Source organism: Myotis myotis, unplaced genomic scaffold (assembly GCF_014108235.1).
Source record: "Myotis myotis isolate mMyoMyo1 unplaced genomic scaffold, mMyoMyo1.p scaffold_m19_p_1, whole genome shotgun sequence".
NCBI classification, from domain to species: Eukaryota; Metazoa; Chordata; class Mammalia; order Chiroptera; family Vespertilionidae; genus Myotis; species Myotis myotis.
The window spans coordinates 174,991,272-175,012,613 of NW_023416313.1; the positions used below are offsets into that span (position 1 = coordinate 174,991,272).

General features: G+C 41.0%; 1 protein-coding gene across 7 annotated transcripts in view; it reads right to left on the reverse strand.

Moving 5' to 3' along the window:
• Window positions 1-21,342, reverse strand: part of MYO1E (myosin IE) — a 189,614-nt gene that overhangs the window by 75,428 nt on the left and 92,844 nt on the right. For 5 of the 7 annotated variants that reach the window (XR_004966726.1, XM_036303216.1, XM_036303197.1 and 2 more), the window contains 3 exons: window positions 7,296-7,383; window positions 4,908-4,997; window positions 1,153-1,284 (listed from right to left, as the gene is read on the reverse strand). Coding sequence is in view for 6 of the 7 variants with exons in the window: in XM_036303216.1 (XP_036159109.1) it covers window positions 1,153-1,284; window positions 4,908-4,997; window positions 7,296-7,383 (310 nt within the window). In the remaining variant the exon portion in view is untranslated. The remainder of the gene's footprint in view (window positions 1-1,152; window positions 1,285-4,907; window positions 4,998-7,295; window positions 7,384-21,342) is intronic. The other 2 variants (XM_036303205.1, XM_036303235.1) reach the window with 1 other exon arrangement.

Sequence of the window (21,342 nt, forward strand, 5' to 3'; positions counted from 1 at the left end):
ATCATCTGTGCATGTTGCTTTGATTAATACAATTGAAAGCATTACTGAAGTCACAAAAGCTTTTGGTCATTTATGTATTCTTTCAACCAACAAACTAACTGGAAGAATTGTTTGCCATCGCCTAAGACAAGCATGTCAAACTCAAAGGCTAACATGGGCCAAATAAATGAGGCATGTGGCCTGTGGTCCCCGAGTTTGACATGCTTGGTCTAAGACATCTATGTAATCGATAAGACTGAATTTGAGCTACCAACACAGTATAACTTCCCTCCAATCCAGTGGTCTTTAAACTGGAGCAAAACAAAAAATAGTCGCAGGCCTTTTCTTCAAAGAAATCTAATGTGGATCCCCAATAAATGAAATGTATATAAACTCATACATAATGACATTGTCTATCATATCTTTATATTTTTAAAATAGTTAAAAACATTTTTAAAACTAGCTGAGTCAGTTGACTGCCAAAGACTGGAACGCAGTGTAAAAGCATCCTCCACCTGAGCTAGCCCCGAAGTCTCCACGGCTGCTGAGTGTCTAAGTCAAAACTTTTTGAGCTGACATTAAAGATCCATGGCCAATGGGGGAAGTAGGAGAGGGTAAAGGGGGACAAATGGTGATGGGGGGAAATAAAAGATCCGTAGCCTATTTCAAGTCCTTCGTCCAATAACTGAATTATTCCCAGTTCTGGTCTAGATTTCCTGACTTTTTTATTTTATTTTGAATACTCTGCCCTTGCAAACTCATTGAGGACTCGCTCACACTTCCAGTGCCCTGTCCAGGCCACCAGACCTGCCTGCACAGCCTCCCCTCCATGTCATCCTGCACCCCCTTCATAGACCTCCCCTTCCCACCCCAGTCAATTCTCCCCACACGAACTTCTATTTGGCAAAGAATCAAGCTTTTGTTTTGAAGTCTTATCAATACTTTCTTGATTACTTAACTCTGTCTTCTCACCCCGACTAGAACTTACTCTCCTGTGAGGTTAGGGACATTCGTTCTGAGAATTCTCTGCACGCCGACTTACACATTCTATTGTGATAAATGCTTCTTGGCTTACAGGCTAGATTGTCTACACCTGGTTGCTGAGAGGAAACAAGCAAATCTAAATGTGGAGAAGGAGTAAGGAAGTAGGAAAGAAACAATATAAAGGGAAACCTGGTAAAATATGTGAAAACTCCGCTCTCCAGGGTTCCTCATCACCACCCTAGATTTTTCCAGAAGGAAGTTGGAGATCTTTCCACCATCTGGTTCCCCACCTGGACTGAACTGGATTTCAAAGTATTTTCCCTGCAAGAAAGTTAGGGGTTTCCTTCAATGGTTAGTGAACAAAAACATGATGTTCCAGATAGGCATTAGATACAGCATATAATTCAAGGAAATTCATTAATGCTAGATACATTCTGAATTATTCCCAGTCCTGGTCTAGATTTCCTGACTTTTTTTTTTTTTAAATTTAAAATCAGACAATAGCCTGTACTCTTGTCCAATCATACAATTCTGTATTGAGAAAGAGAATCTACCATCTAGTCCGTCTAAATAAGGACATGTTACACTCCTTGCCAGTTTTCCCGAGTAGGGGTTTGCTTGCTAAGCCGGAAGCTGTAAAGAATGGGACAGAAAATCCCAGGGTCCCTTTGATCTAAGGAGAGTGAACTCTATCAGCCTCTGAGAAGAAGCAAGTTTTCCCTCTGACAGGCATCTTGCTGACTTTGAGCAAAAGCAATTCCTCTGACCTCTGGAGAATCTACAATTCTTATATAAAATAAAAACACTTGATTATAAAGAAGGTCCTCTCCAGCTAGTTGTGGGTGTGGAGATTTTTGTTACTGTTGTGGTTAATATTTCCTTTTAAATTATTGCTAGGAGGGAACAAAGGAGAAGAAAACCTTGGAATTTAGCTGGAAAAGGTGCCCAGATCGTTAAGTAAATGACTTTTTCCCCCCTCTTTCATTAGAATTTAGCTTCTTTCCAGTCCTCAGAAGATCTACTAGTAGAAGAGTAAACTTAAATGAAGAAAAAGATGAGAATGTGGGTGTTAAGGAGTGGTGTGGCCTATGGTCACATGGGAAAGCATGCCCGGCCTAACTGTATTCACATGTAATATTTTAAAAATGTGAATGCTGATGAATTCCACCCATCTCAGGGCTGAATCCTGCCAGGCCGCAAGTCTGTGACTAGAACTGTAAACTCATTAAGGGCAAGAAAAGCACACGGCATATTTTTCCTACTGCCCCTAGCACCCAGAACCTGCTGTGTCCCTGGGAAGTCACTTGCCGATTCCAGGTATCTGAGGAGGCTACTCTCGAATGGCCTATTTGTCTTAATCTGATGACTCCTCCCACCCCCTCCCCAAAACAAGCACCCAGAAGCATCAGGCACAGAGAGGGAGCACAGACCACTGCTATCCTGAATTATAGTACAGTGGTTCCTAAGAAAGGCTGGCTGAGCAAGCTCCCCTGTGCTTCCCATGTGGCCATTCTTCTCATCTTTTCCTTTCAGCTGGTTCTGGAGGGAAGGATTCAGTGCCCATCCATGTAACCTCCATCAAGTGGGGGTGAGAATGAAACCAAACAGGACATCACATCTAGGAAGGGTAGACATTGTAAATGGCAAACTCTCAAGTTCTTCTAGAAGTGGTTCGAAACCTTGGTCGACTGTTAGAAAGACCTGGGGGAACCTTTAAGAAACGCCAACGTGGTTTCTTCTGTATATCCTTAGCTATAAGACTGTTCAACTAAACTTGTCTTCAGATGGTTATCCAGGTTGATTGTTCTGTAATTTAGTTGTAATTTTGAGGTGGTGCTGGGGGGAGGTGAGTGCAACTCCCTCCTACTTCATGGCCATCTTGGACCCCCTCTTCTTAATTATATAATGTTTTATGTAACGTGCATTTTAAAATGAAAACTGGACCATATTGCAAATATTGTTCTTTAACCTTCTTTTATTTACCAATATACTATGGATATCTTTTCTAAAAAGTCATTAACAGAGAACTTAGATATTGTGCCCTAAAAGTTGTTGGGTCACAGACAATGAACATTTTCAATTTTGGTAAAGATGGTCAAGTTGCTCTCCAGCAGAAATGTGTCCACTTTCAACCAATAGTGTCTTTTCTCTGGTATCAATCTCCTTAATACTTGCCCACCTCAGAGACAGAAAATGATACATGGTTTTAATTTATATTTCTCTCATTATTCCTAGGAACATCCTTGGATGCCCATTAGATGTTATTCTATGTGTAATGTGCCCATCCATACTCTTTCCCATCTTTTTTGGGGGGCTGTAAGACATTATTTTGTCATCAGAAAAATATAAACTGCTGGATATTTTTGTCTTGTTTTCCAAAAATTGACCAATGTATCATTTTTGTCTCAGGATAAAGAATAATTTTTATTGGGGAAAAAAATCAAGAGAACTATTGACTTAATTATTTTCTGCTCTCTAAATGGGCAAATGAAGGGGGCTGGTAGCAAGAGAGTTAAGTTTGGTCAAATCCATTTTTACAAGGAAGATTGAGATTAAAAGGGGAAAAAAAGGTCAAGTGGAAGATGTATTCCCATCTTCTTTCCTATTGCATTACCTAGAAACTTCTTCAAGATAACACGACCCAGACAATGAGAAGAAGAAAACAAAAAGACAGATCAACAACTGAACAAATGGTTTGAATAATACTGAACAGCAAGGAAAATGAGGGCAATTCTGACAGATATAAATCACGAGGGAACCAAACAATCACTGCATGAGAGCTTAAAGAATTCTCTTGGAAAATAGAAGCTTCCTTACAAAACAGAAAGGTGAAAAAGAAATCATCTCTCTCCCAAATTCCCACTTATTTTAAAATGGTCCAGCATCCGCCTTAAAGATAGCTCCTTGTATGCTTTCCTGCCAGACATAGTCTATGAGCTAAGACGAAAAATCTACATAAATCAAAGCTACTGGGCAAATACTGTTTTTTTGGAAATGTGGCTTCTTGTCAAGGGGAATATATTTATTTTCATCCTTGCCAGCCTTCCAATTCTCAGGAGACACTCAGACAGAAAAGCGCTGTCATGGGCATTCATGATAATGCCTTCCGCTGACATTTTCATTACCTTGGGTAAGTGGGCCGGTTAGGAGGCAATCTATCAGGTTAAGTCCAATCATTTTGGGGTGTTGTTATGTTACGTGAAATACATAAAACACACCAACCTATGAGGGAGGAGGCAGTCAACTCACTCTGACTGACATAGAGAGGAGGGTTCTCTACAAGGTGCCGGATCATAGTGTGTTATCCCTTCATTTTCCACAGACCCAGTCTATGAGCAAGAGCAAAGCAAGAAGGCTTTGGGCTCAGCCAGCATGGCTCAGTGGTTGAGTGTCGACCTATGAACCAGGAGGTCACGGTTCAATTCCCAGTCAGGGCACATGCCCACGTTGTGGGCTTGATCCCCAGTAGGGGGCGTGAGGAGACAGCCAATCAATGAGACTCTCTCTCTTCTCTGAAATCAATCAAAATGAATGAATGAACGAATGAATAAATAAATAAATAAATAAATAAATAAATAAATAAAAAGAAAAAGGCTTTGGGACCCAGCCTACTTATTACTTTGTCTGGGAAAGAAGGTCTCTTTCCTCCAGGGCACAAAGCAAACTCCTCCAGCACCAATTTCTATTTTCCTTAGGAAGGCACCTCAAGTTGAGAACTGTATTAAAAAATTAGCTGATTTATATCCCGGGGTTCAAAAATAACTTCCGCTAAAGGGCAAATTGAAGCCTGACAGCATGCCGCTAGAGAAAATGAAGACAAGATGCAAAAGGCAGCCTCCTGATGACATGTGAAAGCTCCCGTTGCCTTGGAGACACCGGACTTAAACTGGGTGTATCCACACCACCAGCCAGGCGGCATTTCCCGAAGCAGGGAAGAGACTTACAAATCGGCTGGAATTGTTGTTCCGGACGGTCTTGGCGTTGCCGAAGGCCTCCAGCAGCGGGTTGGACTGCAGGATGATGTCCTTGACGTGCTGTCACAGCAAACAGACCAGGGGTCAGGAAGGCGCACACACCCACCACACGGAGCAATGCCAAACACTCCCTAAGGACCCGGCTTCTGGATGCAGCAGGGAGTGGCCTCAAGTCCACATGTCCTCGCAGGTTCAGGAGGATTTACTCTTTCCTCTCGACAGACTTCAACCTGTTAGTGGGTTTGTGTCTTCCAACTCTCTGGATTCAGGCAGGAGTCCTGGAGCCAGGGTCCCAGCAGTGAATCAGTATCTCCAAACACTCCTGGCCTGGGCTTCCACCCTGCTGTGCTTTACCCCACATCCCCTGGGGTGCCTGGGGTGCCGGGACTCCCGCAGGAAGGACAGTGGAGCAGGAAGGGGCATCTCCTCGCTGCTCTGATCTGATTCTTGACTATCCCTATCCCTTCTCTACCCAACTGCTCTCTCTGCCTGTTGCACCCCCACCTCCACCCTCTTCACTGTGAGGTACAGGGACCTTAAGGAAAATGAAACGGTTTCTCCTACTCAAGCAAGGCTGTAGACACAGATTTGTGCTTCCCAAACTTTCATATGCGGCACTCACTTTCAGATCTTGTTAAAATGCAGATGGGGGTCTAGTAGGTCTGAGGCAGGACCTGAGAGCCTGCATTTCTAACCAGTGCCCCTGGCTCTGCCAACATGAAGCCATGTTTTGAGCAGCAAGAGCAGATGCTGGTTTATGCAAAAACAATTCCTGGCCCTCCGGAGGGCAAGGATTGGGGATTCAAACACCCTCGTTCGGTACCAGGCTGAAAAGTGTGCAAAACACCTCCTGGGCAAGATAGCTCAGTAGACAGGAGTTGATGTTGGAGAGGTCTTTCAACAAGTGAGTCATTCCTTGTACTTCTAATTATTCACATGCTATGGTTAAACATGTTCCAGAAATAACAAGTCTTTGGTTTGTGCTCTGTAGCTACTGACTAATTTCAAGCCAAGAGCTCTGCCTCATTGTCCTCATAGGAAAACAGGAAGAGAAAAGTCAACATTAAATGTCTGCAGTCTGGCCACTAAGTCATGGTCTGGAGAAAACGGGGCTGGATGAAGGCACTAACTACTAACTGAGTACGTAACAGCCAAAGTGCTCCCTTTGGTGCCCTCCTGGGCACTCAGAAGAGGAAGAACTGGAATCACATCGACCGGGGCCATGCCATTAGCGATGGCACCAGAGGCAAGTTCTGGGTGGTCCCTCTATGAGGTCAGTTTCAAAATTTAGAAATATCACTTCCAATCCAACCAGTCTTCTTTAAAAAACTCATGGATTTATATAAACCTTGCTTTTCATTGTAAAATTAATTTTGACATGTGGATCTTCCTAATCCTTTATATCTGTTTGCTAATCAGACACACCTACACCACTGATCAACACTCAGTTTCTCATAGCATAGGGAGAGAACAAAAGAAAGGCTTTTCTTTGTCTCTTGTCTTCTTTAATTACTGACGTGTTAACTGAGAATCTTTATTCATGTTTCCATCCATTCACCTATCTATCCATCCATTCATCCACTCTCAAGATGTCCAGTAGAATTTTGTGGTAAGCGTATTAGGGAAAAGAGAAACAGCAAATTACAGTAAAGGAACAGCCACCACAAAATGGCATCCTGGATTCCTGTCTCCGTATCAGTCTTCTAGGGAGAGGATGTGGCTACGTGAATGGAAAAAAACACGTGGACTGCACCACGCCAGTCTAGGTTCTGGAGCTGCACTCACTGTCCAAGATGGGAGCCATGAGCCACATGTAGCTTCGATTTGCAACATGGCTAGTCCCAATTGAGATGTGCTGTAAAGGTTGAATACACACTGGATTCCAACGATTTAGCACCCACAAGAGTGTAAAATATCTCATCAATATTTCAATATTAAAGTGATAATGTTTTGGATATGTTGGGTTAAATAAAATGGATTTTAAAAATTAATTTCATGAGCCTCTTTTTACAAAAATACGTCATATCAAATAACTTTATACAAGTATCATTTTGCATACGTTTCAGCACATCTACTAGCAAAGGACACATTCTCTTAAGCAGGATTAATGGGTCAAAAGGTGCATGCGTGTGGATTTGATAAAGTTTGCTGAAATGCCCTCCAGAAAAGTACATATACTAGTTCATGCTCCTACCAGGGAGGTATGAGAGGACTACGCCCCGCCTTTTTTTTTTTTTTTTTTTTTTTAACCAATAGAATGTTTCAAACACTTCAAAATGTTTGCCGATCTGACAATTATGGAGCCTCTTACATTTCATGTAGGACAGAGTCTCAAAATGGGCTACATCACAAACTCACCTGGACTTTGGGGCCTCCTCCAGACACTCTGGAGACATAACCCATGATGTATTTGGCCGCCACTGTCTTTCCAGCACCACTTTCACCACTGAGGAAAGAAAGACAAAAATGAAGTGGGTTACATACCCATGAAGTGGATTACAACCTGCCCCCCTCCCCTCTAACCCCCATCCCCAAACAAAAAAGAAAGAAATTCAGTAAAAAATGCACAACACAGATTGAGAAAGACAAATCATGCCAGGATCAGGTCACCTCAATGACTTACATGCACAATATCAACATGGTGTGTGGACCAGGGTCTTAACAATTATCATCATGTACTTGATAGACAATTAAGCATTCTAAATGCCTAGTAATAGGGGACACACTTAGGAACATTATGGAATATCAGAAGGATAGAATGGTGTACAAAAATTACAACTGACATGAAGAGTATAAACATAGGAAAAAAACATATAAAGCAATGTTAAGTGAAATAAATCTGATTCAAATGATATATAAAACAGTTACAAAAATGTAAATGAAACTTTAAAATTGAAGTCCTAAAATTAAATGATGAGGCAATATTAATCATATCCTGAATAACAAAAGACTACCTCCTGTTTTGTAGTCTTACTGTATGGGGAAACTCTTGTTAACATAGTCTGTTTGATAAAATACCAGTTCCCTTCCTTCAAAATTCCCTTGAACTGATGATGACGTCAATTCAAGACCTGCTTAAGTTAGTCAGATATCTCATCTATTGGTGACCCTTGTGCTACCATGATAGAATTAAAGGAATCCATATCTTGTAAAGTGATAAAATTTAATATAAAAAATTCAGACAATATTTTTGTTTGTAATTGGTGATCAAGAATTTTAGGGTACAGAACAAATGTTCTTGTATGAACACCCAACCTAATGAACTGCTATCAATTGTTTAGTTACTTCAGAAAAGAGGAAACATTTGCTTAGGGTACAAATCTAACCAGGTGACCCCAAAAGGAAATGAAAAAATTTAATATTTCAAAACAAAACAAATAATTAAAGTAGCCATCGTAGCAAATCTCAGAACTTTGTTCAATTTCCTTGAACTGATTAGAGAAATTATGGGGAAGAATGAGGAAACCATATTCTCTGAGAACCTCAAAGGTCTGAATCCACCTAAGCAAATCATTCACATCCCAGTCAGTACTCAGCTCTGGGCTTCTGGGCCACATGACTAGGGAAAACGAACTGAAATTTCCTAAGATACAGTGGCAAGCAGAAAGCCAGTGAGTCTGGGATGATGTGCCATACCATTTACAAAGAACATGCTTCCTCACAGCACAGATATGGTATGTACAGCAAATATTTCAGCTCCATGAAGAAGTTATCTGTTTAAATGGTCCATATAATCAGATGATTTATATGCTAGCTCCAGGGTCAAAACATACATTCTTGCTCATTTAAAGCACAGGTCTTGTCAGCAATGAAACTCCATTTTTTAACCTTGTAAATAATGTGAATGCACGAGAATATTGGAAAGTCCAAGAGTACAATGGTATAATCGCCCAATATAATATTACATAGACATTTAAAACAATTAGAGAACTATGTGGCAACATAAAGACGATGCAACCAAAGTGGCCATATAATCAGGAGATAATATATCTATAGCATAATTACAACTACAGGCATTCATGATAATGCCCTCAGCTGATTGGAAATGCAACAAGGAAAAAAAATATTTGACTTGGGGGGCTGGTATTTGGATGACTGTATCTTTTGATGTGATTTCGCTTAATGCTTACATTTTTGAGATCGGCAATTATCCATGTATTATAGATTTTAAAAAACAGCATTTCCAGAAAAAGTGGGATCACATATCACAATGATAACCAAGAAGGATCAATTTCTTTAGATTATTACTCAACTTATTATACTATGATAAGTAATCATATTTTCATTTTAGAATTCCTGATAGCAAATTCTGTGTGTGCGTGCGCATGTGTGTGCATGCATGTGAAAGAGAGAAGGGAAAAAGAATAAATTTTACTAGAATTATGAAATAAAAGTATAATCCCTTCACTGTGTCTTTGACTAATGATGTGGTCAGACATGAAATATTTCGTTTCTTTTGTTGGAAGCAAAAGAAAAGAATAATAATGGAAAGTAACTTGTTTTACATATTAAAATAAGTATGCCAGGTCCAATAATAGGGATCTACATTCTCAGGAATTCTGATATTTTTTCAGAAGATTTAAAATAATTAGTTCTGGCTGAACATTGACCGGAACTTTCATTCTTTGGTTTCGGTTTACAGACACTTAACACAAAGTCTTATTGATCAGAGGCCGGTAATTTGCCCAGAATATGGTACAAAAATGGAATGTTAGATAATTACTTGAAGCTTACCGTATATACAAACATGATTATACTGGCTTTTCTGGATGGGAAAATATTGTTTCTTCCCCTGGACTAAAACCCAAGTTAAAAGAATGTGAAGGTATCAGACAAATTATATAGCACACCCAGAACTATTTGCTTTGCATCTCAGAGCAGTTAGAGCAATTTGCTTGGCTTATGGTTATAGGCAGCCTTTCTTTCTTTTTTTTTTTTAAATATATTTTATTGATTTTTTACAGAGAGGAAGGGAGAGAGATAGAGAGTTAGAAACACCGATGGGAGAGAAACATCGATCAGCCGCCTCCTGCACATCTCCTATTGGGGATGTGCCCGCAACCCAGGTACATGCCCCTGACCGGAATCGAACCCGGGACCCCCTCAGTCCTCAGGCCGACGCTCTATCCACTGAGCCAAACCGGTTTCGGCCAGCCTTTCTTAATGTAATTGCCTTCACTTGACTTCTAAAGAGAAGAAAAAAATACTCTAGAAGTGTATGTACCTTAAATTAGAACAATGCCCCGTTTGTCCCTATATCCTGCAGCTTGTCACCATCCTCAAAGTACTTAATAATTCTCACGTTTGGCCCCCTTCTGACCTGTTGAATCCCAGTCTCCAGGGACAGGGCCTAGCAATCGGAATTTTAAACAAAGTCCCATGATCTTGTATAGCTGGGAATTAGCCCAGCAAATTTAAAACAAAGTCAAGACAGACTTCATAGGAAATATGAATTCAAATAGGAAATAATGCATTTTCTGTGTGTGTGAGCTATAGAAATGGAAACATATGCTAAAACTTCAAAGAAATGGAAAGAATGTTCTGGGGAGGGGACCTATTTACAATAGTATGTTAATAATTGAATTCAAGGACCATAATTGTTTTTCTTAGCCTGAAGGTTGTTCTTCACTTAAAAATAAATGATGTGTTCAATTCAGTTCAACTTTTTCTAGCAAATGTAAAATATTTCAGTCAAATTTTTTTCAGAGATATCCCATAGAATAAGTAGAGTCAACCATTTCGACTGTTGGAAGATTCAGCAGTCTATTCCCATCTGCCCCTTCCTAGTCTCAAAATATGTCTCATGGTTCTTAACCACAGTAGCTGTTGTTCTCTTATAATTGATCAAGTAAATGTAATTGAAATGTTGCTTTTCCAACTTTGTATTTGTATTTCTTTTTTTAAAAAAAATCTTTATTAATTTCAGAGACGAAGGGAGAGGGAGAGAGAGATAGAAACATCAATGAGAGAGAATCATTGATCGGCTGCCTCCTGTACACCCCCTATTGGGAATTGAGCCCAAAACCTGGGCATGTGCCCTGACTGGGAATCGAACCATGATTTCCTGGTTCATAGGCTGATGCTCAACCACTGAGCCCGGCCAGTTGGGCGTATGTACATTTCTTTACCCAACATGCATCGTCTAAGACAGGGGTGGGCAAACTTTTTGACTCGAGGGCCACAATGGGTTCTTAAACTGGACTGGAGGGCTGGAACAAAAGCATGGATGGAGTGTTTGTGTGAACTAATATAAATTCAAAGTAAACATCATTACATAAAAGGGTATGGTCTTTTTTTTTTTTAGTTTTATTCATTTCAAATGGGCCGGATCCGGCCCGCGGGCCGTAGTTTGCCCACGGCTGACCTAGACCCTACTGTGTTGACATAGGGACATTTTGGGGTTGAACTTGACTCTTATTTCTAAAGGTAAAACGCAAGGATAAAAGAATATAAGGGTAGTTTTAACAAAATGACCTTTTGTAATTCTAGAGTTATAAAAAGTGAACATGTTAGTGACTGCAAAGTAGTCCAGAAAATGAGAAACAACACCAATTTCAAAGGAGATTGATAGTTAACTACCACAGATTGGTGGTTGCTACAGGCAAGGAAGTAAGGGATGGGTGAAATGGGTAAAGGGGATAAAAAAGTACATGTTTCCCAGCCCAGTCAGCGTGGCTTAGTGGTTGAATGTCAACCTATGAACTAAGAGGTCAAGGTTCGATTCCCAGTCATGGTACATGCCCAGGTTGCAAGCTCAATCCTCAGTGTGGGATGTGCAGGAGGCAGTCAATCAATGATCCTCTGTCATCACTGATGTTTCTACCTCTCCCTCTCCCTTCCTCTCTGAAATCAATATATATATTTATTTTAAAAGTACAAATTTCCAGTTATAAAATAAATAAGTCATGAGGATGTAATATATAGCATGTGACTACAGCCTGTAATACTGTATTGCATATTAGGAAGCTGCTAATAGAATAGATCTTAAAAGTTCTCATTCCAAGAAAAAAATTTTTATAACTATGTGTGGTGACGGATATTAACTAGATTTACTGTGATGATCATTTCACAATATACACATTTATCAAATCATCTTGTATACCTGAAACTTATATAATATGTCCATTAGACCTCAATGAAAAGAAAGGAGCAAACTAACATATTCTGGTTGTAATAATTGTAGCATGTGTCCATCGAGTGTCTAAAGCAGGTCAGGAACTGTTAAGGGCTTTACACACATAATCATTTGATCTGAATTAAAGCCCTGGAAGGTAGGTGCTATTCTTATCCCCATTTTTTGATGAGAAATGCTAAGCAACTTGCCCAGGATCACATAGCTAGTGATGACATTGCTAGGAAAGGACTGAGACAGACTGACTCAGAGTTACAGTGCTTCAGGTTAGATAGTCAATTACAACCAGCAATATTTCCCAAAGTAACTCCACGAATAGCACAGTTTGTAGTATCATCAACCTGTAACCAACCACTCCTGAATCTTTTCTGATACACACCCCTTTAAGTAAGGCTTCTGCCAAAAACATTTATTATCTCACACACAGTTGGAACTAACAAATAATAATAGCCTGTCTGCACCGCTGTGATCACAAGATGCGATCGAGAATGAGAATCACAGCAGAGAAGGTCCATCCCCTCCCTGGCAGCCCTGCTGCATCTGGGAGAGAAAGAAGTCTGAGGTGAAGCATCTCTTTGCCCCAAGAGAAAGGGTGACCTGTGAAGACCTTTAAGGACATTGTCAAATAATCCTCAAGGACATGCGAAGGCTAAATGGATAAAATGCAAATGAAAGCGTCACACCAAAGCCACTAAGTAAATGATAAAGATTCAGTCTTTAACATAATGATCAAAGTGCAAACAAGTCAAAGCTGTTGTTTTCTTCCCAATCAATTAGTGGTGTCAAACAGACAAAATGTTCCCTCTAGACCAGCGGTTCTCAACCTGTGGGTCGTGACCCCTTTGGGGGTCGAACAACCCTTTCACAGGGGTCACCTAAGACCATCCTGCATATCAGATATTTACATTACGATTCATAACAGTAGCAACATTACAGTTATGACGTAGCAACGAAAATAATTTTATGGTTGGGGGTCACCACAACATGAGGAACTGTATTAAAGGGTCGCGGCATTAGGAAGGTTGAGAACCACTGCTCTAGACTGCCAAGAAAACGGCCCATGGCAATGCTCACCTTGGCCCAGCCCCAGGCAATAGGAGGAACCCACTGTTTCCTATGGAGGCCAAGTTTGAGCCCAAGCTCAGCTAGTTACTATGTCTGAACTTCCTTATAAGGCCACTAGCAGATATTTTACGTCACTACTGAACATTTTAAAAAAGTGTGTCTATTTCCTTATTCAGCTTTCCTTATATTCCTTTAAGGTATTAATCCCCATTTTGCAGATGAAGTGGCCGAGGCGTACAGAGGTCATACACTTTAGACAGAACAGAATAAAGAATCCACCCTGTGACTCAACCCCAGAGATCTTTCCACTACACAACGTGACTGTGGGTGGTAATGGATTAGCAAACAGATAACCTGACACCTGCTGACTCACAGCAGCAGAGAAGTGGAAAGAGGGTAACAGTGGGCCAGGCAGCCTGAGCTGGAGCGTGGCTTTGCCCTATTTCAGATGCGAGATGCTTAACATGTGTCTTATCTCTCTTAAGACTCAGTTTCTTGGTCTGCAAAAAGGAGGGTAGTAATACCTAGTTTGCCAGGTTGTACAGACATATAAGTAAAAGATGCCGAGACATAAAGCAACTATCCAAAAAAGGTTAACTATTATGATTATAGAGTATATTAATTAGCTAATGAGTCAGCGCTCCTGAGTAACACTCTGACTGATGATAAAAGAATTTCAGCCCGGCTGCAGTGGCTCCGTGCTTGAGCACTGACCTGTGAACCAGAAGGTCACGGTTCCATTCCCAATCAGGGCACATGCCCAGGTTTCAAGCTTGATCTCCACTGTGGGGCATGCAGGAGGCAGCCAACCAATGATTCTCTCTCATCATTGATGTTTCTCCCTCTCCCTTCCTCTCTGAAATCGATAAAAATATATTTTAAAAAAAGAATGCCCTAACCGGTTTGGCTCAGTGGATAGAGCGTCAGCCTGCGGACTGAAGGGTCCCAGGTTCGATTCCAGTCAAGGGCATGTACCTTGGTTGCAAGCACATCCCCAGTAGTGAGTGTGCAGCAGGCAGCTGATCAATGTTTCTATATTTCTAACTCTCTATCCCTCTCCCTTCCTCTCTGTAAAAAATTAATAAAATATATTTTAAAAAAACACCTAAAAAAAGAATTCAGCAATCACATAGGCCAGAAGGTACTATTTGCAGAGAGCTTGGGGAAAAGGTAGATTGAGTCCCTGCTCTTCAACCTCCTCACCTCCAGAGAGGGTGGTGCTTCATACAGATTCCACAATCAGGGGTGTGAACTGACAGGACCTCGCAAAGCCAGGCCAGAGAGACAGGGAGCCTCAAAGGCCAATCGGTGCTACTGGGATAAACAAGAAATGGGGTGGACCAACAGAACCAGAGGAGGTTCCAATACTACTAATAAAAGATTCCTGAAATACATCAAAGGCAGGAAGACAACTTGAGGATCCGTGAGACACTTGTTGCTGCCTAGGTAGAGACGAGACACAAGCCAAATATTTGAGCTGCTCTGATTTTTAAAATCTTTTCATTTTGAATCTTCACTACTGTAAATATTAGGGATTCCAAGTCTTTTGAAGCAGGTAAGTCAGAAATCTTAGGTCCAGTAGTGATGACTATCTCCTTTTCCTCTTCCAAATTTCTCATATTCAGTGAGTCACCAAATCCTTTTGATGTACCTTCAAAGTATCCTTCACGTCTTTATTTATTCTTTAAAAAATATTTATTCAGCACGTATTCAGGATACAATCTACAAGACTTTGCAAACTGGTGTTGGACACATTGCAGGCAGAATGCCCTACTCTGCAGAAAAACCTGCTGCAGAATATTTCAAGCAAAAGAATTCGAAACTGCACTGAAGGCGATGCTCTCATATTGACAATACATTTTTTGAAAAAGGCTGGGACAGCAGGAGCGGATGTAGGCCAAAAGTGATAGAAAGTTGCTTTGATTCGCAATAAAACTGCCACATAAATGTTCTCCAAGGTCTCATAAGCCTCCATAGGGGCCAGAAATGCCTCTGGCTAAGATTTTGTCTGGTGATATAGAGATGGTAGAAAATTGAGGAAAATTTGCTATTTCTCCTTCCCCTTTGCCACAGCAGATTCTTTTATTAAATAGATTTGCATAGATGTCTCTGATAGATCCAGCGATATAACATATGTAATTCCAAAACACAAATCCAAATTCTGAATTTTGGAGCAAAAAAAAAAAAAGTGATGAGCGGAGCAGATATTGCCGCTCATTTACTGAGCCCACAAGTGTGTCTACCCGTGCCTTCAGGTGCCCACCATCGTCAGTGATACTAATGGAGCTATAGCTGTTGCATTTTTCTATTGGCACTGCCCGGAGTCCGCGTTCGTTTCCTGTACTTTACTCCTGCATAGGCTTATGGAATGTCACACATCAGTAGTTCCTCTTTGACTTTCCAACTCAGGTCAGGCCTCCCATAACCTCACTAGATAGCTGTCTTCTCTCAAGATCCCATCTCTTTTCTACCAATAGGCTTATCTTTGTGCACCAATCTTTTATGGTATCCTGTCCTTGTTCAGGGATCTGCAGACCTATCATTCCAGGAGGTACCGGTCACCCAAACAATCTTATCTCCCCAAATCAACCTATCCTGCATTACTGCATAAATGCTATATGGCTGTAATATAGAAACAGAAGTGGAAACCCAGTGCAGGCCTTTGAGTAACTGACAAGGACCATTGTCAATGGAAGTCTTCTTTAACAGCCTTACTGATATCCTCTTTCCTCTCCATCACACAGTGGGCCCCAGAGGCTATCAAGCCATCCATCCATGCTTTCTCCATCCTTTCTCCATCCTAAAAGGAAGACCCAAATCAAGTCCCAATACCCCTATGACACCTTTGCTGACTGCTTCGTTCTAAACTGATCCCCTCTTTTTCTAAATTCAGTAGCACTTACAGCTTACTTCAAGTATTTCAGCTTCATAATTACCATTAAACATTTATTGTGTGTACCCAAGAAACAAAAAAGCATTCACCAGTTTCCCGTCATCAAAGATTGAAAAAAATGTGCACACACAAATTAATGGGACATAGACTAAATGATATAATAGTTAAGGAGCATTCATCTGGCAACTGTGTTTGGAAGAGAGAGAGTCGGTGGTAGGATAAATTTTGGGCTAACATAAAAGAACCATTGTGAACTTCGTTAAATCTGAGATGTTGGTATGTTACATAAATGGGGTTATCACAGTGCTAATTGTGATAAAGGAGTTGACTAAGTTTCAATAGAGGCTCTACCATTTACTAGTTTGAGGCTCTCGGGCTTCTTTTAAACCTCGTTTTCTGGATGGAACCTCTAGCAATAACAATACTGGCAGCCAGAGTGGTTGTGAGGATGAAAAGAGATGACCTACATGCAAAGCACACAGTGGAGGGCAGGCACTCAGGAAGCGTAACTTGCCTGGACCAGTTCATGGTGCTAAACGTAAGATGTGACTGGGATATTAGGATTTCAGGAGCCTTAGTCTTGATTCTCAAGTAGAATCAATTAGGGAACTTGAGAAATATATTGACGCTCTGGGCTCATCATAAATCAGTTGAAACAGAATCTCTAGATGCATAGCCCAGATATCTATATAGCCACTGAGTGAATAAGGCAACACAGGGATTGAAACATCTATCCTTGGAAAGTTAACTAGTGAACATAAGGCAGTGGATGAAATCGGCAGCTAAAGCAGCCACTCTCCCTGCTCTGTCTGCCAGTGGAGCGTTGGGGATAAACCTGGGAAACATCTAAGGCACATCCTGGGTGTTTATTTCTGGAGCTTCACCTAACGGATGGCTGGTTGGCAGGAGAAAGTGGAGGCTGATAAAAAGGGGCTGACCTACAGGGAGTCAGGACAGGAGAAGAACACCACAAGTGACGGATTTTCCCCAAGTGAATGGACTACTCTGAGGAATGGAGCAACACCCCGAGTTCCTATCTCCAGATAGAGGTGGGGGCCTGGGTCTGATGACAATAGCTAGTATGATCTTCCCTGTTCTGAATTCCCCTCATGGTAATCTGGCTCCCCTCTGGACTGTGTTCCTGAGCTGCCCACAGGCAGACTTCTCCTCACAAACTCATGAGTTGGGATCTATCCTTTGTGAGTTTGGCTGGCCAAAGCCAGTCTACCTGAAGCTGCTTAACTCTAACTACTTTGATGAGTCTGTAGACATACAAAACTCAGGAGCAAGCCCTTGGTGGAGGTCTTTGCTTGAGAAAACACCCCGTCTCCTCCCTCGATTTTTTTTCTTTTTAAATTCAGTTTGTTACATTGATTTCTAGCCCAGAAATAGTCCACCCTGCCAGCATATCCACCACTTCAGAAAACATGAGCAAGATTGGGAGGAAACTGATGATACTGCCTCTCTGTCCTGTGTTATCCCATCTAAAGAGTATGCGTTTCATCATGTAGACAAGGTCACACCAGGGAAATTGGGGAGTGAAGGTCTGAAAAGAACACCAGAGAGATTAGGTCATTCATTTTTAATTTTCTAATTAAACGATACTAAAAGTTCCTAGTCTTTCCAGCTATGGGAAAAGCCCATAACACAAGGAGCAAGTTTCTCTTCCAGCCCCAGGAGAATGGGTTTCGTTTGCTTCCTGTTCACAAATGCATGCAGGCAGTCTGCGTTTGACTCAGCCCCTGGCTGGACAAGTACCCAGCTCTCCCAGTGTCACTGGCCGCAAACTTGGGCCTCTCTATCCACAGGAGCATTTTCCTGCCTTCCCTTCCCTCTGGCATTATTTGGAAGAAAGAGCTCCAAAACCAGGAGAGACCTCAGAGGTCACCTGGTCAATCAGTTCTCTCACAAATGAAGAGACCCAGGCCCAGACAAGCACTAAGTTTGCTGCCCAGGATCACAGAGCCACTAGAAAGAACCATGGCCAGCCAGGGGTAGCAAATCTATTTTCTCAGTGCAGAAACCACAGCCCTTGGGTAATAAGTTAAGTTCTTGGGTAATAAGAGAGGTTGGGCTTTTGCCTTGGGCTACTGGGGGATAGTCTATAGAGCCCTGGAATGTCTGGCCTGACGGGAGTCTCTCTGTTTGCCTGGGGGCTTTGTGATATCTAACAGTATGATTTAGGATGGAGGCTTCGAAAATACCATATAACTTCTCACCATGCCCACCCCTCCCCCCCCACCTGGAGGAACAGGAGACTAAAGGTCAGCCATGCAGCGATAGAACCCAAATAAAAACTCTGGACACCAAAGGCTTGGGCGGACTTCCCTGATTGGCAATACTATTGCCATAACTGGAAAGAAATAACACCATTCATGACTTCATGGGGAGAGGAAAACCAGAAGCCTCACATCTGGACCCCTCCCAGGCACTGCCCTATGAGGCTCTACTTTTTTCTGTTTTTGATTTGTATCCTTTTGCTAAAACAAAATGGTAATCCTAAATTCAGAGCTTTCATGAATTCTGTGAGTCATTCTAGTAAATTATTGGAACTGAGAGGGTGGTAGGGACCCCTGAATTTGTAGCTAGCTGGTCAGAATTGAGGGTGGTCTGCGGAACCCTCTGGTGTCTGAAGTGAGGACGGTCTTGAGCAGGACTGTGCCCTTCACTTGTGAGGTGTGGCCTGACTCTGGGTAGTTAGTGTCGGAAGTCAAAGCAGCTCCCTGTTCTATCACCTTCTAAATGAAAGCACAGCCAGTGCAATGGAAATCCTGGGAGCGGAGCCCTCAGGCCCTGGCCAACTGAACAGTTGGAAAGAAGGCTCCCACCAGTGGGCATGGGTCCTGCTTCAGTGCAGTGTGTCCCGCAGGGACACATTCAGGGGGATGTGAGAGTGGGAGAGACGTGGGCTGGGCAAGACGGCAGCTTCCAGACTTGTGAAGCTCAGGCAAGAAGACCATTCTCTCCTTTCTCATCTCACTAGAGCAGTGGTTCTCAACCTTCCTAATGCCGCGACCCTTTAATACAGTTCCTCACGTTGTGGTGACCCCCAACCATAAAATTATTTTCGTTGCTACTTCATAACTGTAATTTTGCTACTGTTATGAATCGGAATGTAAATATCTGATATGCAGGATGTGTTTTCATTGCTACAAATTGAACATAATTAAAGCATAGTGATTAATCACAAAAACAATACGTAATTATATTAATGTGTTTTCCGATGGTCTTAGGCGACCCCCGTGAAAGGGTCAGGCGACCCCCGTGAAAGGGTCGTGCGACCCCCAGGTTGAGAAACGCTGCACTAGAGGCTCAGGAGGAAGGAGAACAGGCAAGGGACCGAATTAGAAAACATATGCTGTACCCTCATTCGATCTAGTTACGAAAACGCCCTCCTCCTCTCTATTGGCCAGAGACCTCCACTTGGAGTCAAACGGAAGCATTTCCTGTTAAGCAGCCCAACTCATCATCACTCACGTAGTCCTTCCAAAAGGACTTAACCTGCATCTAATTAAGTATTTAGATCTACCTTGCAATTCACTGAGAATTCAGCTGGAGGAATTAGTGTAATGAGATTAGGAAGAAACAGTTATCTAAAAGGTGTCCATAGGAAAATTGGGTTGGTGTCTTCACCAAGTCAATGTCATTAAAAAAAAAAAAAAAAAAAAAAGCCATGATGGTACTAGGGGAACTGTGATAGAATATAAATAAAAAAGTGAAAGACATATGCAAATGAAACACTGTTCCTTGATTTACATAAATCAGCAGGAAAGGCGTGCTTGCAAAAATTAGTGAAATCTGAATGTGCACTGCTTATTTTTAGATGATACTAAATTTTTATTAATTATTTAGTTGTGATACTGGTCCTGGGGCTAAGGGAAAAAAAGGTTATTTTCCAGAGATGTGTATGGAAATATTTAGAAGTAAAATATCATGAAGTCTGTATTTACCTTGAAAACACTTCAGTGTTCTTTGTTTTATATTTTTGACTTTGGAACCACGTAAATATTTTATACAATTTAAAATTTTAAAATGTTAAACCCCTAAAATTCAATATGAAATTAAATGGACTTAACTGTAAGTTGGAATGTTAATGACACAGAAAAGGATTATTTTAAGTGGCTCTTAAAACCCAGTATTTTGACCGCACATGCCAAGGACAAAAAGAACAACAAAGAAATTTTAGAGTTAACCCAGTATTGCTATTAATAACATTGGTACTGTTATTTTGAATCATTAACAAAATCACTCATTTGCTTTATCCCCTTATATATGTTTATATATTTATATATAACTATATAGTCACAGATTTATTTCTTTTGTATTTATATTTACATTTATACACATAGTATAAACCAAATAATTGTGATAATGTCAGTAGGAACCAAATTTTTCAGCATTAAGAGAAACGAGATACAACTATAAAAATCCTACAATCTTAAAATGAACTGAAAATTACCAGTGTGAGCTTAGGCTCCATCTTTTTTCCTTAAAAAAATTCGTATTCCTTTGTCCTTTGAAGAGAACTAGTAGCCCTGACAACATATGGCAGTGAGCACTCAGTGGCTAGGCTGGTGGTGTTTGCGTATCATTGCCCATTAAAATGAGCCGGGGGTTTCTGGTGAAGCGGCTGATCCGGGGCTTGGCAGGAAATGTATAAGATGAGTCTGGAACATCTTAAACAAGAAAGCTACCAAAGACGACCTCATTTCAAGAGGACATGGGAGCCAATATAAAGGGCTCCCAAGGTCAAAGTTAGGACCTTTTGAGCCTGACAGGAAAACTGCAGTGTTTAAACAGATAATACATTTAAAATCCACTGGTTTGGAATGATACTGAAAACCAAAACGTATCACCTCGGGAGGTTGCTAGGGCATCAACTCATTGCTTTGAAAAATTGGTCAAGACAACAAATCAAACTCTTTATCTAGTTCTCCCCAATAGATTGTATTTTAAGTTAACCTAATAAATAAATGTGAAAGAAAGAATAGAAAATAATGATTTTTGGGGGGAAAATAACGATTTTTTAACTATTAAAGAATGACAGTATAATAAGAATTTCTAATGGATGGACCCACCAGCAATCCCACAGGCATTATTCACCAATAAAATTCCTGAGTGCAGAGCATCACTGATGAAGCATTTTTTTTTTTTTTTGCCAAAGAATTGAATCTGAACTTGATCAAGCTTTTAGCTATAGACACCAATTTACAGGAGAAAGAGGGAACCATATACAATCAGCTAATCCCACACTACAGAAAATTCTGCAAGACAAAAGAGTTTTTTCTTTAACAAATAAATGCCAAGAAAACAAA